We start from the raw sequence: 13,298 nt of genomic DNA on the forward strand, positions 1-13,298 counted from the left end.
TTGGGCTGAAGAACATGGTTTTTCAATTCAAGAACCATTTATTAAACTGTGTCAGATACTGTTAAAAATACAAAATCAAACAGCACAGAATGAGCAAGAATAATTTTAAAGATACAGTTAAACATAACTCACCATGACAAGTAGATAAGTTATTTCTCGTGAATTCTGTAGGAATGGTGAATCTACTTTGTAATAGGCTGTCCTCATTAGAAATGAAAATGTCTTCTACTTGGCCTGATACATATTCACACATCACATGCATTCATAATAAATGTATTCTAAATGATTATTATTATACATTGGCCCACAGAGAACCTTGTCCACCCCCATAAATAGCCTGACTTGAAACATTTCTTAAAAAAACAGGTGTCCCTCCAGTTGATACTGAGTTGTGGGAAAGGAAAATTGTGCTTCACTTGGAATTTGGTTCTGTTTAGCAAGCCATTTAGTTCAATTAAAAAATTTCTACTGGTTGCCGCCACTTTTATTGGAGGGAAACCAAAACAGCTGCTATCTTGAAAGATTAATTATCTTTCATACTTTCTTATAATTTTACATTCACATTTGGAAATTTTTCTTCAACTGGAATTATTCATGTTTTTATGCTATTTTGTGAACAGCCTCTTCTGAGACTTGCGAGCTGAGTATTACTAATGCTGAATCCCATGACACGCACGTACTCAGTCAATTGTTCTGCATTTTTGAAGGCTTGGCTTTATTGGAATTTCTACCTCCCGAGACTTCCATATTTAATTTCACATTCTTGGCAGGTAATATTTCATGAAAGGAAGTAAAGAGAGCCCTAATGAAATAGGATTACTTCTTGGGAGTGTGTTTAGAATCTAGTTATATCTGAGGTAAAGGGTCCAGTTTAAATGCGTGTCTTAACCAGCTATATAGGTCATTTGTCTGTTACCTTGCATTCTAATGGGACGAATCTAAAGTAGAAAATTATGAGAATAATCTCCAACCCATAACATATGGGAAACCTTAGGAAAAGGTTATAGAAACCAGTCTTCTGAACATTGGCTGGGGAAAAGATCCAGGGAAGAGGATTAGATTTGGGTAAACAGTCATATAAAAAGTTTCTTTATTCCTCTCTTGACTGCATGTTCAATCTCCTGAAAAAGCTAATTGCTCATGGCCTGACTATGGTAAGTTCCCAACACTCCCGTGGGGCCTAGGGAGAGCTGTGGAAAATATGAAGTAGTCTTACAAGTTTCATTTCATAGTGAATAAGTGAAGGATGCAAGTATAGTCAAAGTAGGTGACTTCAAGAGCTTCTTGAAGATGAGTTGTGTTAAGAGAGGCCAACACTACAGCTGTATCTTGGGAATGCCATTGCTTCACAGCGGATCCTTGGCGGAAGGAGCCAAGGAGCTTTCCTAGGAGCTACAGCAGCTCTTACAGGAGGAAGTTTTCAATCAATCAGTAGAACACTTATCACGGAATGGAAGCCTCTGTGATACACTCTTTGTATTCATTAATAAGCTTTTTCCCTTTTATACTAATTCGGGAGTTTATTGTAGTCAGTGTTTCCTACAAGTGGAGAATCATCCTCCTCAACAGTCCAAAGTGATTCTTCTAGGATCCCAAGTAAGGTAATAACCCAGGTGGCCAGCTCAGCCCTTCAGAGCTCTGATGACTCTGACCCAGCACTTATGGAGAAACAACGTTCTCTCAAAGGTGGTTTTGGAGACATGACTGATGCTCAGCTTAGCAGTTAACTCTGTCATATTTGGTTTTAATGTAGTAGTTACTGAAATTTAAGGGACCTGAAATGCATTCATACCTATATACATAAAAATCTAGATAGAGAACTATATGCCATATTAAGCACAGTCCTATGGTATTTAAATGTAGCATAAAAGTACTTTTTTCAGTTATTCAGGAATAAATGTGTCAAAGATATGGTATAATAAACACTTGTTAATAGAGCTAACTATGATGATATGTTCTGTATCACTGCTACACCATATAAGAAACCTTAGATTTTACAAACAAATGGTGAGGTTTTTACTATAATCAGAATGTCTTTTGACTTAAGACTGAAAAAGTGTCAATTTTCCTATTCTAAAGAAAACAAAACACAAGTCATTGCTTTAATGCAACCATGTTCCTGAATACCTCTGGATGATTTCATGGAAATATAATAAATTAAATAAATAAATAAATAAATAAATAAATAAATAAATAAAAATTTGATTGACATAAAAATCATATTTTCACAAGATATAACTCATTTTGATGTTGCAATTTTGTTAACTACCCGGTAATTTTTATAGGCAAAATATTTTTCCAATCCTTTTAAAACCACTGTCTAATGAGACTTCTTTCATAAAAGCATATTTAAACTTGCAAAATAATTTGTCCACATTATTAGTAATATAAAGCTCTTCTAGTAGTAAAATAAGTTCATATTATTTGTTTGGGTTTTCATGCATAGGAAATCTAACTATGGGAAAACCTTTTATAAATTTTAAAAAATTGCTTTGTTTTCCATATTAAGGCACAATAGATGCAGACTGACATGGTCAAATAACACTTATAGTTCTATGAAGAATCAATAGTTATAGTTAATAGTAAGGTATAGAACACTGTAGCAGTCAAAGAATAACAATTATATTTGAATGAATCCAATTTAGATTTTAGACAAATTGGGTTACTCCTCTATGGTCTTCATGTGCTAAAAAGTTATTTGAGTTTTTCATGGTTTATACATAAAATATTTTCCCACATTCATTTAAAATGCAAAAGAAGGAAACAATCATTTATAGATGTATAATTTAAGCTCAACAGATCTTTTAAAGTAAAGAACAAAAGATAGGCTTCTTAATCTATTTTAAAACAAAATAAAGAGAACTATAATAGGATTTCAACAGCTATTTTTAAGTGAAAAGGTTTTTACTACATATGTGCTAATTAAAAATCCTCCTCCTCTAAAAAAATCTGAGTTACGCATATCACTAAGGATTAAAAAAATACTTCACACTATTGACACGTCACATACATTCTCTTCTATAATGTTAACTAAATTTTTTTTTATAAAATAGATTTTAGGCTGTAATGTATTTTTGAAGAGTTAGAGCCCATCAACACAATAGACATATATATATAATATATACTGTTTTCTGTTTTAAGAAGCTTGTTTAAGAAAATTTTAAAATTATTTTAAATGCAACAAGTTTAAAGATAATATAAACCACAATTACTTCAATTATATGAGCTCCTGACTCTTTAAACAAAAACATTATAAATTCTGTAAAACAGCTTGAGTACCAAAGTACTGTTCTGCCCAGTAACACATTAATTTTATAGACCACAAAGTCCGAATTCTAGTACAATTGAAATACTTGCAGTCATGCCTCAGGCTTTTTTTAAAAATATTTTTACTCTTTTAATTAACATTTTAAAAATTTGAATTTATAATATACTCCAAATTTCAATATAGTTCTAGAAATTTACTTGAAGCTAATTTTATCAGATAAATTATGTTAGTTCATATAAGTTGAATAGAAATAACTGTAAATATTAAATACATTAATCAAAACTAATATCCAAACACACTAAATATCTTTTAAAATAGTCAATTATCATCAAATGTAAATTCCCATACAGATTTAACTGCATTTGTGTTTTTACATTTTAATGTCTGTTATGGTTATATAACCTATTCCTTTATAATTGGACATTTAATTTCAGCTAAAAAACTTGGCAACGTTTTCCTTTAAAAAATAAAACTCAGAAGTATTTTGACTGTGTATCCATGTGTTGACAGATGTTAAACTGGAAACTTTTATTAAATATGAACTGAAACTACTGATTTACTATATACTTTATGGAGGACAGTATGGGTGTTTGTTAACTTGAAGATCGTCATACATGCCTTATATTCTGGTAGCTCAAGAACACTCAGTCATTCCAATAGTCATTAAATACTCATTCAATGTCAAGCACTATTCAAGGTGTTGCATTATTTTCTATGTTTCAGTGTTTCAACAATATAATATTTTGGTACTTTTTTTTTTTAATAAATTTTTTTATTTTTTTATTTTTTTTTTAATTTTTTTATTTATTTATGATAGTCACAGAGAGAGAGAGAGAGAGAGAGAGAGGCAGAGACACAGGCAGAGGGAGAAGCAGGCTCCATGCACTGGGAGCCCAATGTGGGATTCGATCCTGGGTCTCCAGGATCGCGCCCTGGGCCAAAGGCAGGCGCCAAACCGCTGCGCCACCCAGGGATCCCTATTTTGGTACTTTTTAATGAAACTTTGGTACCTTTGTGAAGCTTATATATGCTCTTTTAGATTCTTCTTTTATCTTTCTCCCAAATATGGCTATTCTATTTTATAAAGGACACATCTAGTTTTCCTTGAAATTATATAAATACTTTATTTTTTTGAAGTTAATTTATAAAGTCAACTCTTATTCCCCCACCTTCCCCTTCTCCCCTCAACCTCTGGCTCTTGGACAGCAAAGGCGAAGGTAATACTAACCCACAAAAGGTCTTTAAAAAACAATTAAACAAGGAGAAACTTTTCTGTCAAAATGGGTTGAGTCGTAGTCCAGTCCCTAAAGGTGAGAACGGGTTCACCTTTGCCCACATCAAAGCGTCATTCAATGAGATAGTGGATTTCCCATCTTCAAGGAAAAATACAGGGCCCTGTGCAGAGTTGAGGAAAGAGAAGATGGGATTATAAATTTGCAACATGCTTTAAACCTACAGAAACAGAATCCCTTTAATAATAATAGTAAAGACATTGGCAATATTTAGACAATGGTAATAGGAAATTTTAATATATGAGAAAAATCAGATTTTTTGAACTGCTACCAAATATAGAAAAAAATTTAGATATGTTAACATTTTGCCCCAATGTCTTTTAAAATAGAATTTGGTTTCATAATCTGAATTCTTTGAGTACAGTAGTGCTACCAATGGCAAAGGTATTGCTAATCCATTAATTAATACAAAGTTAACATTTTATAAAGGTATCTATGCCTAGCATAGAATTAAATACACTTTACTATTTTAACCATAGAGCCTCTATCAGATAGCTGGGGAAATGATTTAAGCCAGAAGCTCTGCAACTGCTCTCTAGAAGATGAAAAATAGGGCAGCCACGGGGGCCCAGCGGTTTGGCGCCGCCTTCAGCAGAGGGCGTGATCCTGGAGACCCAGGATCGAGTCCCGCGTCGGGTTCCCTGCATGGAGCCTGCTTCTCCCTCTGCCTGTGTCTCTGCCTCTCTCTCTCTCTCTGTCATGAATAAATAAAATCTTTAAAAAAAAGATGAAATATATATTGCTGTGTATGTGTGCACATAATTTAAAACAATGTCAATCATACAATGTACCACCAGATTTTTGATTGAGTTACATCAGGTACTTTGTATGTCAAGGATCATTCTGAAGAACCAAATGCAAAACAAGCCTTTTAATCTATTTCTCCCAGCTGTCAGAAAGAAAAGCCTGATTTCAAAAACATGAAATGGACTAAAAAACTCATCTTCTTATTTTCTAACGTTATCAGATTTTTTATCATGATTTCAAATGACACAGCCTGTTGTTAATAAATCATTTCTTGACACTGGAAAACCCATCATATGAAGTGGACTGTTTCCTACTCATAGGTACTTGAAATTTCACAGAACACTAATTTTCTGTTTAAAGAGAAAGATGCTGGGAGGGAAGAACCCCAGCTATATGAGTTGTATATGATAGTAGGCCCTTTCCTTTTTTTTTTTTTTTAAAGATTTTATTTATTTATTCATGAGAGACAGAGAGAGAGAGAGAGGCAGAGACCCAGGCAGAGGGAGAAACAGGGAGCCTGATGCAGGACTCGATCCCGGGTCTCCAAGATCACGCCCTGGGCTAAAGGCAGCACTAAACTGCTGAGCCACCCGTGTAGCACCTTTCCTATTGCGGGTTTGGGTGCAGAGGTCTGTTAGGTCACCGCAACTGCAGACAGAGTAAAGGAACCAGAAGAGGAGAAGAGAAACCGGAGGGCACATGAGGAATGAGAAGGAAGTACTAGGAACGGCTCAGCGGGGGCCGCAAGCAGCACTGGAGATAAATTCTAAAAACCACAGGATGTTTTCTGCTCTTAACTGTATATTATTGAATGTACTGCTTTGATTCTTTGTCTCTGAACATAAGTGGATAACTAAGTGTCCTAACTCTTTTCTGGACCATATTAGTTTATTTGGACTATATTAGTGTATTTCTAGCACCAAGTCAAGCTATGTCTCGGGTTTACATTAACTGCAAGCTATTTCATTTAAGTGGTTATCCCCAGAATAGCTGTTTCCACTGGCCTGGCATGTCAGTATAAGAAGTGTAATTAGTCACATTCCATGTAGAAACATAAAAATCAAGTGTGTAAAATGTGAATTCACCCTTTTCTGGGAAGTGGTGTTCTTTTATTCCGGACTGCAGTCTACACGGACTCATCGTGGTGTGCTTCACACGGACACCTCCACCTGGCCCCGGCCCTGAGACCATGAAAGGGTCTCCGTTCTCCCCAGAAATGGGGCACGTCGTATTTCTGACCATACACTAGGGCCCTTCCTTAGGGGTTAGCCATCCTTCACGATCAATCCCAATGATTTGTAAGAAGTAAGTCAATGTAAGAACATGTTTATCAATAACATACACCTGCCAGTTCTTAATTTCTTTGTGCAAATAACATACAAAGAGAGACTACAAAGTTAATTTTAATCTATTGTGATATAATTTAGAACCATGTTGACTGTTGCTTTGTCTCCTTATTTAATTTCCCCAAGGATATGATCTACATGTATCTTTAAACATTTGTTAGTAAGTAGACCTACTCCATGAGTTGCTTTCATGGTAATAATGCAACGACCATCTCTCTCATTTTATTTTAAGGACAGGGAAACCATTTATACTAATGATAGAGCAGTGAGGGCAGTATTTTCTTACTCATTAGTGCTCTTTATGGGTACCTCCTTTCTTCAGATTATGCTTATTTTAAGAAAAGTTTTTAAAATAGAGGAACAAATGGAAACAAACCATTTATGTCTCACAATAGGCCGTACCTGGATTTTTAATCCCGTAAGGCAAGAGATGTGGGTATCAGAATGACTGGGCAGGTTCGATCCGGTCACGTAATCTGGTCCGACAATTCCTCCAAGCGGCTCTTCCTGGAGTCTCTTTAGCAAAGTTGCATAAACCATTTTTTGTGAGTCAGAAGGGGGTGTACATGCAGACTCTTCTGAGGACCTATATTTTCAACAGATGTTACATTTTCATTTTTGTAAAACCATAGAATAAATGAGGTTTACAATAGAAACAGTCCCTGAGGATTACTCAGTTCCCCTTTAGAGCTGATGGCAATTTAGACTGAATTCATAAAACGAAGGACTTTAAAATAAAGGCAGAAAAGAACAGGAATGTAAATTATTACTGAATATATGCTGTAAACAAGCCAAGAGGCATTACTGGGCTAAGATTAATAGTGAGCCAGTCCATGTTTTCAACAGGTTTGTCTATCATCTTAATACCTCCAAATCCCAATTTTCACAGCGTCTTCACTCACCGGCTCATGGACTGTGTGCAAGCTCTCCACGCATCCAATTCCTCAGAAAGGTGCTCGATCTTTAAAGGCACTGACACCACCCGACGTTTTAATAGCTGACTGAAACAGAGAGAAAGAGATTACCGCCTGACATCCAAGACTCAGCTATCAAAAAAAGCAAATAAGGGATCCCTGGGTGGCGCAGCGGTTTGGTGCCTGCCTTTGGCCCAGGGCGCGATCCTGGAGACCCGGGATCGAATCCCACGTCAGGCTCCCGGTGCATGGAGCCTGCTTCTCCCTCTGCTTGTGTCTCTGCCTCTCTCTCTCTCTCTCTCTGTGACTATCCTAAATAAATAAATAAAATATTTTAAAAATATTAAAAAAAAAAAAAAAGCAAATGAGCTTTAAGTGCCCAGTGGTTTTTGACGATCTACTGTCTACAAAGCAGCGTGGAAGAGTGAGGAGAAAACCAGAGATAACGAGTGGGCTGAGGGACACTGAGCAACTCTCGAGGAAGTTTCCACAGCACGGGGATCAGAAGCAATCAGCTTGGCTGGGTGGGAACAGAGTGGGCTTCGGTGGGCGCCACAGCCCGAACTCTAGGTTTGCAGACCTTTCATGTACGACTCAGGATCTGGAAGCTCTGTGACGGACAGTGGGGAGTCCTGGGGGTATGAGGGGGGATGCTGCTTCTGGAAGGCGAGGCCACAGCAGAAGAACAGAGCCGCAGAGATGGGGTGAGCAGGAGCAGGGCTATGGCCGGAGGGAGGTGACGCAGGCCGAGGCCACGGCCGTCAGAGAACACTTCCTCGTGACCCTGATCACTTGATTCTGGGCCACAGAATCAGAACGACAATCGAGAGAGAGAGAGAGAGAGAGAGAGAGAGAACACAGGACGAGAAGCGGATTTCAGGAGGGAGAGCATCTTCATTTTGAGCACATGGAGTTGAGGCCAGAGTCTAGCGAGCCATCGGAGCTGGGCCTGAATACAAAACCCGCCAGGGAGGTGATGGGTGGAGCCACAGAGGGCGAGGTTCCTAAGGACAGAGCACGGAGAGGAGAGAGGAGTGCGGGCAGACCCGGAGAATGAGCTGGAAGCAGAGGGAGCGACGGGGATGGGGCTCACTCAGTATGTGGGGCCAGGGTGCCAGCGTGAGCACAAGACACAGACCACAACCGGGGAGGTAGGAAGGGGCTCCCACCACCAGGGGGGTAGGAAGGGGCTCCCACCACCAGGGGGGTAGGAAGGGGCTCCCACCACCAGGGAGGTAGGAAGGGGCTCCCACCACCAGCGGGGTAGGAAGGGGCTCCCACCACCAGCGGGGTAGGAAGGGGCTCCCACCACCAGGGGGGTAGGAAGGGGCTCCCAACCAGGGCCTTCTTAGTTTCTCGTTCTAAACCAGCGTGTTTCTAGTAATTTAGATACAATCTCCCCAGTCTCTCTTGCCTCATGTCTGAACGCCTCCTTTTATTTCTGATATTATTATTTCAAGGGACTATTTTCTATTACCCAAGTCATAGATTAATGACCATACTCCATTAAACAATATTTTAATCCCATGTGGTACATCCTATGGCTCCCATAAGATACTGTAATATTGTTAAAAGTTGCTCTCGAGTTTGGGTCTGCTGCCTGCCCCGAAATAGGTTCTTCCCGCAGTGTCCCGGCAGCGGCACTGCCCGCTGTCCCCCGCCTGCTCCAGGGGCCGCCCGACACCTCCACGGGGCCCTCACCGCGCCGGGAAGTGACAGGGCAGAGACAACTTGGTCCCGGAATGTCTGCCCCACAGGAAGGGCGCTCGGAAGGGAGGATTGGGGTCCACGATGGGCTCTGTGCGCCGCCTTCGCAGGCCTGGAATGCCGACCTCAGCTGACTTAAGACCAATAAACCCCAGGTGTTTAAGCCAGAGTTGGGAGTCCTATTAATTTACATCCTAACTCGCTTCTGATTCCTACAGTTCATCGCTGCTCTGTTAGAAAGGACATGTGGGATGAATGGATGTATGCAACACGTGTCTGGCACCTTCCAGAAACCACGCTGGGCTCTGTCCTCGGAGAAGAGAGAGCGGCCTTACCTTGTGTACTCGTAAAGGGCTGGAACAATGCTTTGGTACCGTCTCCTGATGGCCAGTAATGTGCCCACATAACCACATAATATGAGCAATTCATTTCGAGCTCTAAAAGAGAATATATTTATTTTTTTTTTGATTCCATAACTTGCGGCACAGAACATTACCCACATATGTCTATATTTTGATGAGTGACATTTATAGCAAAATGTGTTCAGAAAATTTTCTCAACGTGAGGATGTTTTATTCGTGACTTAACTCCTATTCACACACTGATGCTAAGCTGCAGATGACGTTTCACTCTTGCCTTCTTGTTTTTCTCTATATAACCTGTGTCTTCATCTGAATTTCTCTGTCAATAACTCATTAGGCCCGATTTAGGGATTCCTGGCACATAGTGCAGACTCTAGGAAAGGACAGAGCATACCCGCTCCGTTTCCGGCTAGGGAAACTTGTCAAAGTTCCCCAGGCTGTGGCATCATCTTTTCCACACACGCCATTAACACAAAAATAGCCCAAAGCCTCCAATACAAACTATATGCCGTCTCTGGGGACTTTCATTCTATGGACAACAGGTCCTTAAATGATACTTGAATGTAGGGATGGGGTCCATTCTTCACTTTCTAGTGCCTGCCCTTTGCACACAGAGGCTATTTAAGAGATATGATGACTCGCTTCTGGAGGACTTGACGTCGAAGGATACCCCAAGGCTCTGAATTAGCACTATTTAAGCCAGGTGTGCGTGTGCGTGTGTACACACATATATAAACATGCTCACTCTAGGTATTGGTAAGTAGGACCACTACGATTATTTCTGTTTCAAGTAGACTTCTGTATTTTTTTCTTAAAAATAGCAGGGGATCCCTGGGTGGCTCAGCGGTTTGGTGCCTGCCTTAGGCCCAGGGAGTGATCCTGGGGTCCCAGATCAAGTCCCACATCGGGCTCCCTACATGGAGCCTGCTTCTCCCTCTGCCTGTGTCTCTGCCTCTCTCTCTCTCTCTCTCTCATGAATAAATAAAATCTTGAAAAAAATAAAATAAAAAAGTAAAAAAGCAAAAGTAAAAATAAAAATAGCAAAAGTAAAAGTAAAAACAGCAAACAAAGGGGCTCTTGGGTAGCCCAGTAAGTGTCTAGCTCTTGGTTTAGGCTCAGGTCATGATTTCATGGTAGTGAGATCGAGCCCCGTGTAGGCTCCATGGTTAGTATGGAGTCTGCTTGAGATTCTCTTTCTCTCTTTGCTTCCCTCCCTGAATTAAATAAATAAATCTTAAAAAAAAAAAGGAAATAGCAAATAAAAATGTAATTTTTCTACAAGGGCATCTACATGTCCAAGATGATCTTATTCTTTATCTGAACACCAAAAAGAATACAACCATTTAAAAACATTACATAAGTTCAATTATATATTTTTTGGGGAAAAGTACTCACTTAGTACATGTATGTAAGAGTAATTTTTCAGTGCGAATATAACTCAACAGGTCAAGAACCGGATAGATGGTATCCAATGTCCAATCTGAACTAGTGATGTATTCTGGCAAAATAAAACCAAATAAGAGATTTTCTAAATAATAGTATTAAAACATGTTCATTCAATTTTTAACTTAGATAATTAATTTTTTTCTGGTCAATCCCATCAAGATCACAACTATTTGGATATTTAACCCTCTCTCAAGTTCCCATGCCCTACAATCACCAATCTCTTGCTTTTTTTTAAATTTAAGATGGCCAGTGCTGGAGTTTAAGGCTTCCAATCAATATTAATGAAAAGATCAAATAAATGAGATTTTAGATTATACTACCAACTAGAAACTTACCTTTGATGAAGTCAATACCAATCGGAAGGGCCTTTTCAGGTTCCTGACTTAACAAGTAATACTTTACAGTTTCAAATATATTACCATCCGCATGGGCTGCCTCCGCTAACTGCATACACTCCTCTAGCGTGGGGAGCTTGCACTGAAAAGGAATCAGTTTGATGATGTTACTAAAATTTAACAGGGGGAAAAGCAGTGGTATAAGCACTGAGCCTTTCCAGTATGCCTACTGTGCTTTTCTTATAAAAGCTGCCCAAAATAGATATAAATGAAGTAATCTGTATTAAGAGCACATATTTATGGACATATCTTTAGGATCCAAGAACAATAAACAGGATATTACCTAATGAGTTAGTAGTTTTTCATCACATAAATACCTAATAAAAGAGGTAGAAGTAAATTGTCCTGATTTTGATACTGGAAATAGTATCCACGCATGCAACTTAGGAAAAAAATGCTGAGATTTCTTATTTCAGAACATACTGACCGATACCAGAAACTACATAAAATGTAGAAAACATAAATGAAACCCTCTTACGTGTCCCCTACACCGTGGCATTTAATTTCACTGTGACCTTTGAGACAAAGCAACGTCACTTTAAGCAGGAAGGCAAAAAAACGTAGTTCCCGGAGTCGTTGGCTCTGACATTCCTAAATGCCACAAAAATGGGAGATTCTGAGCCTATGAAATTTCCTTATGGTAGAATGTAAAGCAATACTACTCCCCATCTTTTTCATATAGTGTTTTTTTTTTTTCCTGTTGAAACTCAGAGTCTGCTCTTCCCCGAGGCAAGTTCTTCTGCTTCCACAACAAGGACAGAAATTAAGTTATCTTTTATGTCCACATCTGTATGTTCGTGATGTTTGAGGCTGAAGTGTTGAACGTTTGCTGGTTTATTTCTGAGCAACCCCCATACACAGTCTCATGCCTTGTGTCTCTGGTCTCTGGAAACCACAGAGATGGTGCTTCCACCGCAGAAGGGATTCGGGGTCGTGACCCGGATGCTGCTGTTCCATCAGGGCAAGGTCACCGATCCCCGCCCCCTGCCTGTGAGGTTTGTCACTCTCATTCCTTCATACTGTCCCTTCACGCCCCCTTAAGTTACTGAGATGGTTTATGCGATCTTTTTATTAATGCACTTATTCAAGAGTTTCCTATTTGCTGTGGTTTAAAGTGGGTGGGAGAGTAGGTGATGGGGAGGAAGGAGCCCTCTTGCCGTCATGGGCATCGGGTGTTGTACGGAAGAACTGATTCACTGCACTATACGCCTCAACGTAACATCACACTGGATGTTAACTATCTGGGAATTAAAGAAAAACTTTAAAAACTACATGAAAATTTGGTAAACGGAACATCTTGGATTCCTCAATCTCTCCCTGCTCTCTTAAAAATTACAACAAACTAAATTAAATGAGCTTTCATACATATAACATTTCATATTGTTTCTCCATATTTATTTGCTAAATGCCAGTTATTTGCTAAGCAATTACTACTATGTGCTAGGTCCTATGCCTGGCTAGACAAAGTAAAGTTTCTTTACTTTGACAGACACCCAAAAAGGAAATAAAAAATGGTTTCTATTGAATTGTATCCTCAAATATAATATAAGAAGAGTAAGATGATCATTCCTACAATTTCTGTCCTATCTTAAAATTCTGAAAGTCATATAATTAACGTAATATTTGAAAATATAACTTTTAGCATTACTTGTGAAATGATCCAGAGGTAATAACACCTTTACATATACTGACTAGTGTTTTTTTTTTTTTTAAGATTTTATTTATTTGTTCATGAGAGACACAGAGAGAGGGAGAGGCAGAAACACAGGCAGAGGGAGAAGCAGGCTCCATGCAGGGAGCCTGACGTGGGACTCGATCCCA

General features: G+C 39.0%; 1 protein-coding gene across 6 annotated transcripts in view; it reads right to left on the reverse strand.

Moving 5' to 3' along the window:
• Positions 1-4,237: 4,237 nt before the first annotated feature.
• Positions 4,238-13,298, reverse strand: part of WDR17 (WD repeat domain 17) — a 102,650-nt gene continuing 93,589 nt past the window's right edge. For 3 of the 6 annotated variants that reach the window (XM_038560501.1, XM_038560505.1, XM_038560506.1), the window contains 6 exons: positions 11,418-11,559; positions 11,032-11,134; positions 9,610-9,711; positions 7,556-7,654; positions 7,056-7,239; positions 4,238-4,663 (listed from right to left, as the gene is read on the reverse strand). In XM_038560501.1, coding sequence (XP_038416429.1) covers positions 4,544-4,663; positions 7,056-7,239; positions 7,556-7,654; positions 9,610-9,711; positions 11,032-11,134; positions 11,418-11,559 — 750 coding nt within the window. In that variant the 3' untranslated portion in view covers positions 4,238-4,543. The remainder of the gene's footprint in view (positions 4,664-7,055; positions 7,240-7,555; positions 7,655-9,609; positions 9,712-11,031; positions 11,135-11,417; positions 11,560-13,298) is intronic. The other 3 variants (XM_038560502.1, XM_038560503.1, XM_038560504.1) reach the window with 3 other exon arrangements.

The sequence above is a fragment of the Canis lupus genome, chromosome 16 (assembly GCF_011100685.1).
Source record: "Canis lupus familiaris isolate Mischka breed German Shepherd chromosome 16, alternate assembly UU_Cfam_GSD_1.0, whole genome shotgun sequence".
NCBI classification, from domain to species: domain Eukaryota; kingdom Metazoa; phylum Chordata; class Mammalia; order Carnivora; family Canidae; genus Canis; species Canis lupus.